The 17,595-nt window shown below is 45.7% G+C and overlaps 2 protein-coding genes across 7 annotated transcripts in view; both read right to left on the bottom strand.

Annotated features, from left to right (window-relative positions):
- The window catches only part of SLC25A51 (solute carrier family 25 member 51), a 292,109-nt gene that overhangs the window by 88,618 nt on the left and 185,896 nt on the right, over positions 1 to 17,595 (bottom strand). The gene's annotated exons all lie outside the window — the stretch shown is intronic.
- Positions 1 to 17,595, bottom strand: part of ZCCHC7 (zinc finger CCHC-type containing 7) — a 114,374-nt gene that overhangs the window by 16,868 nt on the left and 79,911 nt on the right. For 5 of the 6 annotated variants that reach the window (XM_052701460.1, XM_052701458.1, XM_052701457.1 and 2 more), the window contains one exon: positions 12,185 to 12,220. The exons of the other annotated variant lie outside the window; for it this stretch is intronic. In XM_052701460.1, the coding sequence (XP_052557420.1) occupies positions 12,185 to 12,220 (36 nt within the window). The remainder of the gene's footprint in view (positions 1 to 12,184; positions 12,221 to 17,595) is intronic. 6 annotated transcript variants of the gene reach the window in all.

Here is a 17,595-nt window from a genome sequence, read left to right as displayed (position 1 = left end):
ACACAGCACAGCACAGCACACAGCACACAGCACACACAACACAGCACACAGCACAGCACACAGCACACAGCACACAGCACACAGCACACAGCACACAGCACACAGCACACAGCACACAGCGCAGCACACAGCACACAGCACAGCACAGCACACAGCACACACAACACAGCACACAGCACACAGCACACAGCACACAGCACACAGCACAAAGCACACAGCACAGCACACAGCACACAGCACAGCACAGCACACAGCACACACAACACAGCACACACAGCACAGCACACAGCACACAGCACAGCACAGCACACAGCACACAGCACACAGCACACACAGCACAGCACACAGCACACAGCACAGCACAGCACACAGCACAGCACACAGCACACAGCACAGCACAGCACACAGCACACACAACACAGCACACACAGCACAGCACACAGCACACAGCACAGCACAGCACACAGCACAGCACACAGCACACAGCACACACAACACAGCACAGAGCACACAGCACACAGCACAGCACACAGCACAGCACAGCACACAGCACACAGCACACAGCACACAGCACAGCACAGCACACAGCACAGCACAGCACACAGCACACAGCACACACAACACAGCACAGAGCACACAGCACACAGCACACAGCACACAGCACACAGCACACAGCACAGCACAGCACACAGCACACAGCACACAGCACACAGCACAGCACACAGCACACAGCACACAGCACACAGCACACAGCACAGCACACAGCACACAGCACACAGCACACAGCACAGCACACAGCACACAGCACACAGCACACAGCACACAGCACAGCACACAGCACACAGCACAGCACAGCACAGCACACAGCACACAGCACAGCACACAGCACACAGCACAGCACACAGCACAGAGCACACAGCACAGCACACAGCACAGCACAGCACACAGCACACAGCACACAGCACACAGCACACAGCACAGCACAGCACACCGCACACAGCACACAGCACAGAGCACACAGCACACAGCACACAGCACACACAACACAGCACACAGCACAGCACACAGCACACAGCACAGCACAGCACACAGCACACAGCACACAGCACACAGCACACAGCACACAGCACAGCACAGCACACAGCACACAGCACACAGCACAGCACACAGCACAGCACAGCACACAGCACACAGCACACAGCACACAGCACACAGCACACAGCACAGCACAGCACACAGCACACAGCACACAGCACAGCACACAGCACAGCACAGCACACAGCACAGCACACAGCACACAGCACAGCACAGCACACAGCACACAGCACACAGCACAGCACACAGCACACAGCACAGCACAGCACACAGCACACAGCACACACAACACAGCACACAGCACAGCACAGCACACAGCACAGCACACAGCACAGCACACAGCACACAGCACACACAACACAGCACACAGCACACAGCACAGCACACAGCACAGCACACAGCACAGCACAGCACACAGCACACAGCACACAGCACACAGCACAGCACAGCACACAGCACACAGCACACAGCACACAGCACAGCACACAGCACACAGCACAGCACACAGCACAGCACACAGCACACAGCACACAGCACACAGCACAGCACACAGCACACAGCACACAGCACACAGCACACAGCACACAGCACACAGCACAGCACACAGCACAGCACACAGCACACAGCACACAGCACACAGCACACAGCACACAGCACAGCACAGCACACAGCACAGCACACAGCACAGCACACAGCACACAGCACACAGCACACAGCACACAGCACACAGCACACAGCACACAGCACAGCACACAGCACAGCACACAGCACACAGCACACAGCACACAGCACACAGCACAGCACACAGCACAGCACACAGCACACAGCACACAGCACACAGCACACAGCACAGCACACAGCACAGCACACAGCACAGCACACAGCACACAGCACAGCACACAGCACACAGCACAGCACACAGCACAGCACACAGCACAGCACACAGCACACACAACACAGCACACAGCACACAGCACACAGCACACAGCACAGCACACAGCACACAGCACACAGCACACAGCACACAACACAGCACACATCACACAGCACACAGCACTCAGCTCACAGCACACAGCACAGCACACAGCACACAGCACACAGCACAGAGCTCACAGCACACAGCACACAGCACACAGCACAGCGCAGCGCGGTGCTGGCCGTGCACACTCACACGCTCATGTCTGCACTAAGCTGAGCGCACACATTTGCAAAGCCTGTGAAGTTGGCAGATTAGGGGAACTACGGCCTGGCCACCGTTATTACTCAAAGTGCCAGGGAGCCCAACGACGCCCAGACTGTAATTTTTACTGTCATTCCCAATGATTTACAGCTTCCTCTCCACAACCTCTGCGCGTGCACGGATTGCTTCTCGATGCTTGCAGGAGGAGGAGGAAGAGGGAGCGCTGTGTTGTGAATAACTTCAGGGGTGGCTGCTCTTAACGCTTACTTGGCAGGGCTTCCCAAGCACACCTCTCTGGGAGCAGAAGGAAGCAGCAGACAGTGCTGGTGGAGGGTGCGATGCTGCACAGCGCCGTTGGGTGGATGGTGATTCTGTTACCTAACAATCATTTCAGCCTTTTTCCTTAAAATTGCTTAAAATTGCAGCTTCAACCTGCACTGCCTTTTACTGACTGCATTTTAGAAGCATTTTCCTCACACTGCCAACACGTTAACTCTGCACCTTCTCTCCTCACAGGTTTTTCACATATTCCCTAAGAACGCTGCATCTTTTCAGGCACACTGATTTTCTTCCCCAGCTTTCTAACAAGTGACATCAACCAGAACATGTCCTTGAAGAAATGTCTGATACCTTATATTGTAACTGCTGACAAACACCTTCCCAAGTTCTTCTCACACCATTATTTTTACAAACTATTCTGCCCCATAGGCTTCTCACTTTGGAATGCCCTGGGACATTCTGAGTAGTCGGCAGCTTCCAAAAACGGATCCCAAAACTTCGGACCTCACCTCTCACACATCACATCAACACCACAGTACGGTGATCAGAGCTCTTTACTCCATGCCAGCTTTGGAATATCTCAGGGCTATCACTTTCCCATTCTTATCGAACAGTCCCAAGAAACCCTTCAGTGCATGTGTATGTCCAAGCACAGGCACCTAGCACTCATCTTTCTAAACGCTGAATAAAGCAACAAATGCACCTTAGGAGCAGAATTAAGCCATGTGGCCAAGAAACAAACTGAAATATCTAATGTGCAGGAGGTGTCCTCTGCAGAGCTGCACGATGAGGAGTCACTAACAGGCAAAGAAACACAAGTTCTGGAAGAAAAAAAAAAAAAAAAAAGACAAGCATCTTTTGGACTGGATGCTGTCTCACAGAAACCCCACTCTTTTTTTTTTTAGGGGGGCTGGCAGGGAAGCAAATATATTACACAATCTACTCTGTAAATACTACCTCTTCTTGGAAGTCTTTCCTTTGTCATGCCTGTGGAGAATCAAAACTTGAGCCACGTGCCTGCTCACAGCAGTGCTGTGCCACACACGGTAGCACTGCTCTCCTACCGCATATTTGGCAGCTCCACAGCAGACAGAGCAGCAAAAGGTGCCTTGTTGAGCTGGAAGTACATCAGACCGTAAGGCAAAATAAATCACGAATCTGCAAGTAACAGTTCATCCAAGTGCTGGAGCTAAAAAGAACAGCCAGTGATGGCAATGCTGTGGTTCATTTCCAGAAAGGGCTGAGACCAGCATACAGGTTGCGAATGGTGCCCATTTCAGAGTTACACATGGCTTTTGCATTCTGTTTGCTAAAGCTATGCATATCGTATTATCCAGGCAGAACACTGCTCTGAGACTACCTCAAGGAGTAAAGCAGACTAAGGGTCACATCCATACGGGCACATGGACTTGTACAGCACATCATTTACACATCATTTACCTTTTCACAGAATCACAGAATGACAGAACTGTAGGGGTTGGAAGGGACCTCCAGAGATCATCGAGTCCAACTCCCTGCCAAAGCAGGTTCCCTACAGCAGGTCACACAGGTTTTGTTCTCCTGAATTCCTTTTACCATTGAGTTTGCAAAATACAAAAACAAAACCAGGGTAATTCTGTCACTGAGACAATTTTTTTACTCATACGACAGGGCTTAGCATGACGTTTTAATATTACTGATGTGATAGACCCTCTCAGAATTAAATCACTCTTAGGAAATCCTAATCCGTAGATTATTAACATGATCAAGCATAACTTGAGAAAGTTACAGTCTGATGTGAGCTCTTAGCCATCCCTAATATACAGATAATTGACAAGATGAGCCAGCAGTTCTGGCAGTGTGCATGGGCAACTGCTGCCACGGCACAGCTAAACAGACAGTTGTTGCTAGACACCTGTGAGATCTTAAAACAGAAAGTACTTGTATGGAACAGCCTCAATGCCACTAAAGCACGTAATTTACAAACAGCTATTGAGTGGAGATGTGTCGAGCAAAGTATTGGTCATCACTATGATGTATGTGCAAACGCTGGGTACTTATGCTCCAGTGGGATGTTACATTTCTTTTATTTTGCAATGCAAAAAGGTAGCAAAATGCCTTTTATATTAATTACATAAAAGCATTGTTTCAATTTATTTTAAAATATGTGACAGATCACACATAGTTGTTTGTTTCCTATGGAATTTTGAAGGGGACTTTGAGCTCTAACAAAACAGAAAAAACACTTTCACGTGGAGGTCAAAGTAATACTTTGCAGGAATAAAGGAACTTTAACACAAATATTTACACACAAAATCCACTGCAGGAAAGAGGCACAGAAACTTTCCCCCCCCCTCAAATAGAAGCGTATTTCTGAAACACACTGCAAATCTGATTCCATCATGGAAGCTGTTATTCTCATTACTCAGATAGCTGATCCTGCTAGTACCTGAAATAACAGAAATTACTTAAAGGACTGTGTAAGTTCACCTTCTCAAACTGGAGAAAGTGAGATGAAGATGCTCACCCAATCCATTAGCTCTGAAGAAAAGATCAAGTTGATTCTTCCACTTAACAAAAGCATGGTCTCATACACGACAGGGACGTATTTCAGCCAGTTCTTACCAAGATTCCTGTTTAAGTAATTATGCAAGAATTCTGGTGTATCACACAAGTAACGCACGCTGGGCAAAGAAAGTGCAGGGTGGTTTACAGATGAAGAATGGAGGAATTCCTGCCAAGTTAGCAGGGCTGGGCAGCGGCTCTGCCAGCTCTACTCCAGACGTGGCTCCTCTTCCCACCAGAGCTGCTAGCACAGCCTTTGCAGAAGCTGTGTGCTGCATAAAGAACTTCCTAGGCAATCACAAATGTGGAAATGCATAGAGCTCTTAATTTAATTTTTTAATTTAATCCAAGTTTTTCATTTCCAAACCTTCATCTTCTTTTCCTTTTCCCACTTACTGGCGGGGTGAAGACAAACCAGTTTTGTTAAAAGCACAGTCCCTTATATTACTACAAAATGCATATTGAGGTTAGGGGCTCTCTGAAGGATGACACTTACCAAACAGTTTGGCAAGGCTATTTGGAACCCCAAAATCAGAGAAATGGAAATTTACTTGGTTAGGTCAGGCAGGCTTTGCACTTCCCCAGATCCCAAACTGTTTCCAGAAATGCATTAAAATGCAGTCTCTGGTCAAGATGTAGTCAGCCCTTAACCCTCAATTTAGAAACATCTTTTATTTTATTTCCTGGGGAGGCAGATAGGGAAGAGCAAGAGAGAGATAAAATGTTAGAGAAAGCATGCCTGCTTAAATGATTAAGGTAAGTGACAGCTGATTACTGTGCTGCAGAGGATTATACAGCCCATCCAAAACAGCCTCTCAGGTCTGTGCAGGAGTATGGAATTCCTGAGAGTCATTTCAGCTTTCAGGTCTCTGTAGCAGAGCCAGATGCTGAGCTGGGTAACTCCCCTGCCCTCTGTGGTATAAAAGCCATCAGATAAGGACCTGAACTCTGCAAAAGGAAAGTCCTAAAACTCTTCACCTGTTGCCCATGAAAGAAAGTGGAAGTGCAAAGGTGTGTTTGTGCTTTGCAGGTAACCAGCCTGAACTTCCTAACTCACGTGAACCAACACCCACGTTTCCACTACTCAGCACTCCTGAGTGCAGAGATGCCTAAGTTAAAAACCCAGCATTATCCCAAAAAGAGAGTGTCCAAGCAGCACTCTTTGTAGACACTGCATGCACGTAGAAATAATTTTCCTTTATTATTTCAGATACTTTTAAAGTAAAAAACGGTAGAGAACTCTGAGTAATGGAATTCCTAGCTGTAAGCTTCTGAACAGCATTTGTGCTGGTTAATTCAGTATGTGAAATTCTTTTTTCACGTGTGCCATAAAGAGTACTGGCTTTTGTAAAATTGGTTAGGGTTTTGTTTTGTTTTTGTTTGTTTTTTCAAATTAAAAATATTTTCCTGACAACCTCAAGAATACCTGGAACTTGAAGGAGAACAACAACGTTGGACGAGGTGTAAGTAGCAGGGACAAAAAAAGCAATATAAACTGAAGTCCAAGAGACCTTTCAGACAGCGTGCCTCACTGTCCCCAGCACACTCACAGTCAGTAGAACAGCTGTGAAGCATCTTTATCACAGAATGCCACTTGCCAAAACCACAGGGCTAAGCTTTGAACAACGCACACATACAACTTAAAAACAAAATATGTGCCAGCTCCTGTGAACGATATTCCCTACTTTTCTCCTGGCGAAAAAGGATACCACAAATTCTCTGAAAATACAAAACCTTTCAGCACCCAAAACACCACAAAGTCACCTCTCCTTCTTGTGCCAAGTGTGGAGACGCCTCTTCCTTCCAGGTACTCCTGTTCTTCTCCCAGCAATTTGGGGCTGACTGCACTGCACATTACCCCACTGAATGGCTATCGAGTATTGACACACAAGAACCTGCACTGTGCTTCCAAAAATATCCCAAAAAAACCCACAACAGTGTCCATGTACACAAAGCTCTGTTTTTACAACAATCTGCAGGAATAACTTTTAATGTCCCACGCTAAGCCTGTCAAATTCTGAAATCCAGTGTATTTAACACAGACGTGACAACCTAGCAGCCTGGCAGGCTCGTGTCATGCCAAGAGCAGAGCAGCTGGCACTGCAGCCAACTGAGGCTGAATCTCCTCCTGAAAATGCTCCTAAACCTGCTTTTCACCGGCACAAAGCCCATAGAGCTCTCCTGCAAAACAAGTCTCCCGGGCTTAAATACCTCAGTCTGGAACAACATCTAAAATTTGCTGGACGCCACATTTAAAGGATACAGACTGACCGTGAGCAACACCCCTTACGTTTGCATCTCAGAGGAAACGGCAGGCCACGGGGGCTTTTAATAATGGCACACAAAGAAACCCAAGCGCAAAATTTAAACACAAAGGGTGCATTGTCCTTCCATGACTTTTACGCACAGAGGCCAAAACAGCCAATTCCTGCTTCACCTTCTGTGTAAGCGGATTAAACGTAAGATTAACAAACTGTCAAAAAGCAAGTTAAACGATAGCTTCTGCGAGCTGAAAAATTCCAGTGTTTGTAAAACTCTGTTGGTGGCCATCTTGGCCTGGCAGCTTCCATCCGAGCGAGCAGCAGACAGGGGATAGGAAGGAGTCCTTCTGCTGAGCGGCACCGGGCAGACAGAGGCGGGTGGAAATGGGCAGCCCTGGCAGAAAGAAAGGCCCATCTAAGCAGGGCATTTTTTAAACACGGGTGTGTACACCGAGGAACACGTCGAAAACAACGATCAGGCACTGCCCTTTTTGAGGGATGGAATTTCACTACTTCACATGCATCTGTTGAAGGCGATGTTAGCACCGCTTGCAGCATTACGTCCTGTTTGGCGACGGTGCCCCTGCTCTGCTCTGCAGCTGGCCTTGCTGTGCTCCCCCCTGCGTACCTTCAGCCCCTCTGAGGAGTGAAGCAGCGCAATGCGTGCAGCAGAGCCGTGTGTTCTGTTTCATCTTCTGGTGCTGCTATCAGCTGCCACCACACAGGAAGACTCAGAGCTGCGCCTCAGCAGGTGCACGCCACGCAGCCTCACACCCTCAGCGACAGGCACTACAAATGTTCTCCTCTACATTTTCCAGCCATGTCAGCCAACGAGGTGCCACGGACGCCAGCAGCCGGCCGGTGCGAGCCCAAGGCCTGCAACACGCGGACAGGCACTGGGTGCAAACAAACTTCCCTCCGTGAAGCGAGACTCCAGCCGAGTGTTATCTCCAGATCCACTCCTCCCAAGCACCATCCGTGGTTAACACTTACTGTGGGACACGGCCGTCTCTCTGCTGCAGGCTGTCCATCCCGCGTGCTCAGAGCCATGTAACGTGAAGCTGCCATGAGAAACACAGCTAGGCAAAGAAATACCACCTTAAATGCACAACGACACTTGTGCACCTTTTTTCCTTAAAGAACGTGCCACAAAATTGAACTGGGCAAATGACGACCGTGGGCACCTTGACCTCAAGTTCTTCCACTGACTTCTCTCCCTTAAAATACATGGCTATAAACTGGACTCCATTTGAGTACAGAGCACTGAATAAATGCAACTGCCTTCACGGGTGAAACACAAAAGAATGAGGGAATGAAAAAGAGCCAAACCTTCTGAGGGTGAAAAAGCACGCCAAAGCCCTGAAGATGTGGGAAATGGGATGTGATGTGTGTTCTTGGAGCTAGGGCCGTATTTCCCTGGGTTTGTGGAACAGCTACCATTTAGAAAGTCAAACCCTATGTTAAGTTTCCTAATAATCTACAGCAGTTTGCTAAGGACTTCGAATGCCATGCCTGTGAAAAAATCACATTGGCTATCATTTACCCTGTGGTAAGTCATGATCAAAACTATTTCTTCCGGACCTGCAAATGAAGGCTTGCTGTTATTACACGAATTGGTAATAACCTCTCTGATATCAAAACTGACCTATTTGATGAATAGAAATTTAAAATGTGTTTTGACAAACACAATTTCCTTTTTCTGACGTAGGAGAAATACGCAGAGAGCAGACATGGTGAGCGCGACTTGTAACATTTCTCCTTTGCCACCATAAGGAAGTTGTTAGATACTATTTTAAACTACAGCAGCACCTGGCTTGTTTTGCTGACTTTGTTTTTTACGCAATAATTTCACTTCACAGAGTTGAAAGAAAAAGTTTAAAGAAAACAACTTCATCCACTCACAAAAGCTTTGATTAACACCGAGCCCTTAAATTTAAGCTTCAGTGAATGCAATATGACAATCTTTTATTCCATCAGAAGGCAAATTAAAATATTCCACTTACGATCCTTCTTGCTACTTTAGCTGCTCGTAAGATTTCCTGCACTGCTGGTCCATTTCGGTTAGAACAAGACGCTTCTGCCCACATAACATACTGTTTGTAACGTGCCAAAATTTGCCACACGTAAACAAAAACCCACCACCATCCACACCAGCAGGATGGATTTACTGGATTTGTTATTTAGTCATTGTTCTAGTCAACCCACATTTCTGTGCAAGGGCTACAATAAGTCAATAGATGGCAGTCCATCGCTTAGGAAAGAGCCAGATAATGAATAAAATCACCAAGAGCTCCACAAAAGAGAAAGGTGTAACGCTGCATGTTTTTAACAAGCATTCACAGTAATTAATTAGGAATACTTCACATAATGCAGAACATTTGGGCAATTTTTGTAATGGCTCTTTTTAAGTAGCATCACAAAAGTAGTGTTTTATTGAAAACTGGAAAGCCTTGCTTTATTTGTGCATATATTTACCTGCACGTAGGACACTCCATTTGCCAAAGTGTTACAATCTATTGGTTGTATCCATGATTAAAGCACAGGAAAGGCTGGCTGTGACCTGTCTGCTTGTTAATGACCAGGCAGCCTACCTAGCTCACTAGCAGTCACAACACCGCGTTTTAAAACTTGTGTTATTTCTCTCTTAACAGTTACCCTGTTTGTATCAAAACGTTTATTATAAAGTGGGAAAATTATAAACAATGCCTACACTAAAATATTAATAAAATGATAGGAGAGTAAATATGAGAGCCGATATGAGAGTATCCACTTCTTAATATTCTATTGAAATACACGTAACATAAATTATTATGTCACAGAAGTTTTAAGTCTTCCAAGAGCACCGTTTGCATTTGCCCTGCTTTGGATGTGAGGAATATTTCAACGCAAAGAAGCCGTGACTCGCACATTTAAACAACTCACGCAATGCCACTTCTTAAGGTACAACCTAATTTAAAAATATCAAACGTCTTCTGAACACAGAGTTCAAAATTCCAGCCTTAATCTGACCGCCAATGCAACTTCAAGCGAGTGATAAAGAGTCTTTCCCATGCAAAAATTGAGAAGTGCAAATTTTTTCCCAGGTACCACAAATCTGGGTTACATGCAGATCATTAACAGTCCGCTGGAAAAGAAAAAAGATATTTACCAACAGCTATTGTCTGACTCCACGACTACGTGTCTTTGTGCCTCTGTTCTGACTGTATTTCAAAGCACAGACGCTGATTATGGTATTTAATAACACACTTGCATTCATAATCGCTCTGCTTTCCTACAAGAGCTTTTTGACAAACGTGACTTTTACGCAAGGTGAAGAACTCTGAACACTTCCTACAAAATTCGCAGCTAAAATTTCCCACTTCAGCTGCTTCAAACGCTGCCAGCAGCAGCTTGGTCAGCTCTTAGCTGCTCCATGTCTTACACAAATATTTTTGAGGTGCTCAACGTCACGGGCTTTTTGAGGCACTGTCAATGGAAAGCAGGAACAAAATAAAACTAAATGCTACACCTCACTAACAAGAGAACTCACCACACCACTGTATCTAACACACATATGTGATTTGGGACTTCAGGGACCTCAAACGTTTCAGAAATCATTTTTACACACATAGGAATAATTATGACATAAAATGTTTACCTTCCGCCTTTAAACAATTCAAAAAATGCAAGCAGATTATTCAGCAAATGCTCCTTTTGCTCAACTCTTAACACACAGTGTATCAATTCCATCCCTAATATGATTAATGGCTCAGAGAGTGGAGAATTTCCAATGTTTTAAAATCATTACGCAGGAAAGACAAGCAAGAGGTTTTCAGCACAGCTTTTCTGTAATTGTTTAATTTACCAACTTTAGCAAAGCCATAAAAAATAGCGTTTCGCTCTTCTGAAGTGGTGGAGGCAGCAAATTATAAACCCCATGCCCCATTTACTGCTCCTAAGAAAATATGCACATCAAATACCCCATAAGGAAAGGTGCAGGACAAACTTTTCTACTTGATCTTGAATGGGGAGTAGTGACTAATACGTATTACTGCTAAATAGATACGAGTTAGATCTGGATAGCAGTGGCAGCAAAGATTCAGAGGAACGGGAGAAATTCTAATCTTTAAAGTCTTTTTTTTTTTTTTTTTTACAATTTCAGGAATTAATGTATTAAATATTTCTGATGCCAAACCATTAAATATTGTCTTAGCCAGATAATTTTTGTTCCTAGTTTAACTAACTAGCCAAATCATTATGCATTTTGTTTTATTTTTATCTCTATTTTACACACAAGGAAAAACCTTAAGAAACGTATTGCTATAGTTCAGAAAGTTTTACTTTCTTGCTTAAATTATTAAAGGTCACCTAATGCATGCCAAAGAAGCCACAGCTGTATTCTTGGCAACAGCAAATGATTTACAGAAGTTTATAAAGTGTATGTCTCAAATACACTCTAGTTGAGATTTATTTTATTCCTTTAAGAAGAGATCTCTGTCTTATTGTGAGCAATTGCCAGAAACTGGGATATCTGAGATGGGGGCACTGCCTTTGCTATGCACGCCAGCTTAAAATTTAACTCTCTTCATATGTTTAAATGTAGTCATTGAGAGGACAGAATGCTGCAAGACACTCATTTAACGACTGCAGTATTAGAACAAAATCGTCACCTCCAAAGATATTTAAAAAACACTGACAGTGTTTCATTGCATTTTTCAGTTCAAAAACTCTTCAGATGTTTATTATCTTCTTGCAGAAGATACTTGTCTATATTTTCTGGTCAGCAGTTCACAGAAGAGTAAATAGGTTGGGTGTAGAAGAAAATAAAAAAGGTGTTTCTACTTACTGTTAGGTGATACTGCCTCCATATTTCTGGGCAAGCCTGGAAAATAAAAATATTGATCAGCTAGGAGCATGAAACAAGGTGCTTTACAGCCTGTTGGTTTTGGCATAACACAGTATCCACCGGTGTCGGTCACAGGAAAATAAGAAGCTTAACTGAAAGGGTCTGCATTTCAGCTTCAAAAACCTGGCTAGACAGTTTAATTGAATTTTACACTGGTTTAACACACTCCCTGCCATTGTCAGAAAGCCAGTAACAGTTTTCGCTCTCCCCTTCTCCTCTGAAGGCTGGAAGTTTGGGAGAGCAGCATGCTTTTAACTATAAGAAGTATAAATACTGCAGAGCAAACAGAAATGAATTAAAACTCTAAATTTACTGCCCTATTAGATTTATAGACTTGCCGTGGAAATAAAATCACAAGCTACCTTCTTTTCATGGAGAAATGGAAATATTTTAGCATTTTTGTACAAATCTCTATCCTAATCAAAATATAATTGTTACACGTAATAATCTTCAGCAGCCTAATGTCAGATGAGTTGTAAACAAGGAGCATGGCAGATTGCTTTCATGTTTCAATTTCTGCAATGGCTTGCTTGCTCCTTCTCCTCCTTTTTTTCGTAACTCGCCAGCCTTGCAAACAAACTTGTAGGGGCAGCCCATTGCAGAAATTTTTACAGAGCAGATTTGCAACCACAGCAATTACACAATAGACCTCAGGAATACGTGAAAGAAAGGAAAGAGGAAAACGTGCATTTTCTTCTTCCAGCAAAACAAGGACGTGTTAACGATCAGCGAAGCTGGGGGGTAATTTCTGCACGGCTCTTAAGGCTGCTACAAAATTGTGCTTATTTCTGTCTTCCTCTCCTCGCCACGAGCACATGCAGGAACAGTGGCACTTTGTTCTGAAGCAGTGCAGCTCTTTAGGGGCGCCTGCACAGCTACTTCAATGGAGGTCTTCTGCTTTTGTTTAAGACACTCACACTTTTATTAAAACAACTTCTTAATCACTTCTTAATCACAATTACCAACCTGGTTTGCCACTCTCAATTTTCAGAAATTCAAGAAGAAACCTCGGTTACTCCGTGGCTTCAACACAAATGCTGCAGCTCTGTTTTCAAACACTGAAGTCTCTCGGCTGCTTGCAAATCAGTACTAACAACATTTACTCAGATTTTGAATCATTTTTTCTCACGTCTCAACCCCTGCCTTCTTTTATTCTGATGGAGAACGCTAATTAAAAAAAATAAGTAAATATGCAACACACCACAGTCAGTATTAGCCACCAAACCTCTCAAAAAATAGACCAAGGTTTTCGCAGTCACCCCATGGCACATTCGGTAAGTTTTTCCCACATGTGACGGAAATTATATAATTTATTATTCATTCTGTGAGCAACACAATTTTCTGCAGAAAAACCTACACTCTGCTCTTTGTAACAGTTCGGTATTTGGCATCTTACTCCAACAGCGCGTGTAAATATTTGAGCCTCATGTTAATATTTCTATAAAGAAGACGTGTGAAGTAGCTCACTTTTCTAAGAGAGGAAAGCAGTGCAAGGACTGACAGGTCCAACAAACTCGAGCTGCTTCCAAATGCAAACAAAAGGGCTTTCCTCCCAGCACAGGGCTTTGAGATCCAATATATAAACATCTCCTACTTCATAAAAAAAGGAACGTATCAAAGATATTGCCTTCCTCCTCAAAACTACCGAAGGCCCCAGCCACGCATAAGGCTTCTGCTCGTTTAGCACAGGGGTAGCAGGCAGTTATTTATACATTAGTTCTGGGTAGTTTTCGATTACCACAGTGTCCCCAGACTAATATGGTTGAAAAATCGCAATCAAGGAGGTGTCACACGCTGGCAAAATGCCACTCTGTGATTTGACCTTTACTACGCAGCAGCTATTTAATAATGGAAAATATTAGTTACTTTTTTGAATATGTATATATATATATATATATATATATATAGGGTCGTTTTTTTTTTTTTTCCCCAGGACACAAAGAGGTGGTTTATACTGAAAATCTGAAACTCAGAGTGGGAAACGACAATTGGCACAGCCCTTAACAAATCCCAGGCACTGAGCCGTGATACCAAGAGGTGAGTTTTATTATCGCTGAGCGTGCTGGGGGCTGTGGGAGAACTTAAGGAAGGTACGGGGAAATTGGCCAGGCCTAATTCTTCATGCAGATGGTGATTCAATATAATACTTTTCATCATCACAATGATCACTTATGAAACATAAGACCCAGAATACAATAGACCAAACCAGATGCGAAACAACAGCCTTCTAAAAGCGATGCTTTTAACCGGGAGTCTTATTACCTCGAAGTTATTGTCTGTATCCTTCCCCACAGAATGACAAAATGTATGTCATTAGGAATTACTGCTGAATACTGAAACGGAACAACACGGTTTGCCATGGGAGAGATCACTAACACAACAACCAGAGCTGTGATTTACTTGGAAGTGCCTACCCACGAATGGCCCTCTTTAACGAGGACCCTCTAGCACACAGCGTGATGGCTACACCGAAATAAAACTGCATTTATTTCCTGCCCAGCGATCTGACCGCGCCAGCGCTGCGACGCAGGAGCACAAGAGGTGACGGCTCCTAAAAGCAGCGCGGTGCTCGGCGGTCGCAGGCAGCATCCAGCGCAGGCGGCAGCCCGTCCAGCTCCGTCCGGGCGCCTCGCACGCCTGCAGCACAAAGACCCCTCAGAGCCAGCCGCTCCTGCCGTGCGCACGCCCGGTTTGCTGGGAGCGGTTATTTTTCGTACCCGAACACGAAGCGGCCCGGCGTGCCACACCAGACGGATCAGGACGAGATACAGCGCGCGTTTTGACCCATATTGGGTTTTATCAGCTGCTAATTATTGTTTTACCAGAACAACGGCTTAATGCATCTGTTGTTTAATTCCCACTTCCCTATTCTCAAATGTGAACATCAAAGAAAATAAAACACTCAATCTGAAACAGCCCCTGACAGCAGCCCAGGACTCAAGTGCTCAATAGACGAGGCCCTTGCCACCAGTTCTCATATTTCCACAACAGTGAGCAAACACAAAACCGGCGCTCAGCGGCCTTTCCTCCTTTCCGCTCCCTCGGCCCGCCGCCGGCCGGCCGCAGGACGCGGCTCTGCTGGGAGCACCGCGCGGGAAGGATTAGCCTCACTAACACGGCGGCGCCTGCAAATGCTGAGAGAAACCCCGGCACTGTATTTGGCGTATGAATAACCAAAATGCACGCGCTGACAGGAGACCGGGACGGGCCTATGGCTCCCCGGGAGAAAATGTAGCTGTGATGAGTGACAGGGCTTTCAGGAAATATGTTCACAATCACAGACAGTGAAGGCCATGACCTAGATCGTTTAAGAGCTTGTCTTGTCAAATTATCAAAAGCTTCTTCCTCTCTGAATAAAGAGTGACATAAGTGAGTGTCAGAAAGCTGCAGGCTGACAAGCCAAGCATACAATAACAGCATGCACGTCACATACTTGCCGAACACCGCCACGGCTAGCGGCAAATCTTAATGAGAGCGCGCCTGGCCCAGGAGACTTGGGTCCCTGCTGGCACAGCTACTCATCTCACAAAAATCCTTCAGCTCCGAGTCAGTTATGGTCTGACACAACGACTACAATTACTAAACACAACTTTTTAACAGAATCCTCTGGTGCTTTGTCAAAGCGGCGGCTGCGAGGAGCTGCCCCGCCGCAAGCGACCACAATAAGACAAAAGATTTGCCAAAACACACACTTTTCATCGCCTCCGCATGGGAGACGCCGCGGAAAACACACAAAGCGTCGCTGCAGAAATGCTCCTGCGCAAACAGATGTCGGGGCCCCTTCCCCACGAGCAGCGCTGTGCCAACACCGCTCCCACCGCCGCTGGGATTGAGGTGTTTGACTGCGGGGATTACCGACTCACGGCACTGTTTGCTTACTCTTACCATTAGACTGAAATTGACTTGGGGCAGGCGTGGAAATAAGGGAACGCTGCTGGCGGAGTGAGATCGCGAGGAAAAAAAAAGCCAGAAGAGCTGCTTTCTCCCAGGGTGCCCCGTGGATGTGTAAAGGCAGAGGCTACGCAGCACCAGCAGTGCCAGCCACGCCGACACACAACCGCCCTTCCAGCACCCAACACCTCCAGCCTGCAGAGTCATGTCCAGCACTGCTGGGGATGGCACAGCTCTGCTGGCAAGCACCGGCACGCACTTTGATAGCGACGAGGGCACAACGGAAGCTGAGAGAAAGACTCTGACCATGTCTAAGCAGCCAGAAAAGGCCGTTTCAGGCAGGATAAATGAGTAGGCTGCCAACAGCCTGGCTTTTGGGAAGAGGCGCTGCTTCCAGGGCGCGTCCTTAGCGTGCATAAAGAGATGCAGCCAGAATCACAGAATGGCTTGGGCGAAAGGGGTGTTGAAGCTTATCTGGTTCCAACCCTCTGCCATAGGCCTTTTGACACCGGATCGGGCTGCCCAGGGTGCCATCCAGCCTGGCCCTGAGTGCCTTCAGGGATGGAGCCCGTAGTTTCTCTGGGCAGTGGTCCCAGGGCCTCACCACCCTCTGAGCAAAGAACTTCCTCCTAACACCTAACCTAAATTCCCCCTCTTTTACTTTAAAGCCATTCCTCCGTGTCCTATCATTGTTAGATGGTGTAAAAAGTCGCTCCCTTTCCTGCTTATAAACTCAGTTCAAGGACTGGAAGGCCACAATCAGGCCTCCCCAGTTATAGCACAGCTGAAGAAGGCAGGAGGTCTGGGCACTTCTGATGGCCAGTTCCAAGGCTAAGGAGTTCAGGCAACTCACTGCTTATCGGTGCGCTTGTTCTTCCTAAGAATAAGTGGAAACATTGTTCCATCTATGCTTTTTGCCTCCTTTCTGCTAGGTCATCCTCTTTAGGAAGTCCTTTTCTCACCCACAGAACAGGCAGACGTGACTGTAGAGCACAAGCCTCATGACATCCATCAGAAACGCCACCAAACTTGCAGAGCAGACTGGATTTTCAATCTAAGCATGCGCAAGCCTAACTATATAGAAATGTATATACATACACACCACGTGAAATTACGCATGTGGTGCACACAAAGCTATGCAAGACAAGGCAGCAGCTCTTAACAAGGGAGACACGCATCCTCCTAACGGAGCAGCATAACACCAAACAGAGCAGCATGTGGAACTTTCAAACTGCTCAGCCTCACATTTTTCACGTAGCTACATGGCCTCCTGATGAAAACACATCAGGTTCAGCTGCTTCCAGTACAACTCTGCATCTGAGTCCATACATTCTCAGAGTTGTTTCAGGGAAAGTAAGTGCCCTAGTGGCTAATAAATGTATTAGCCTGAAATTGTTCTAAATAACTTTGAACATTTTCAAGTCTGACTAAGTGGACTTCCTGAAGTTGCCTCAAGTTCT

Source organism: Tympanuchus pallidicinctus, unplaced genomic scaffold, assembly GCF_026119805.1.
Source record: "Tympanuchus pallidicinctus isolate F22 unplaced genomic scaffold, pur_lepc_1.0 scaffold4, whole genome shotgun sequence".
In the NCBI taxonomy this organism is placed as follows: domain Eukaryota; kingdom Metazoa; phylum Chordata; class Aves; order Galliformes; family Phasianidae; genus Tympanuchus; species Tympanuchus pallidicinctus.
The sequence above is the reverse complement of the archived record's forward strand: the minus strand, read 5'-3'. Positions and strand labels throughout refer to the sequence as shown.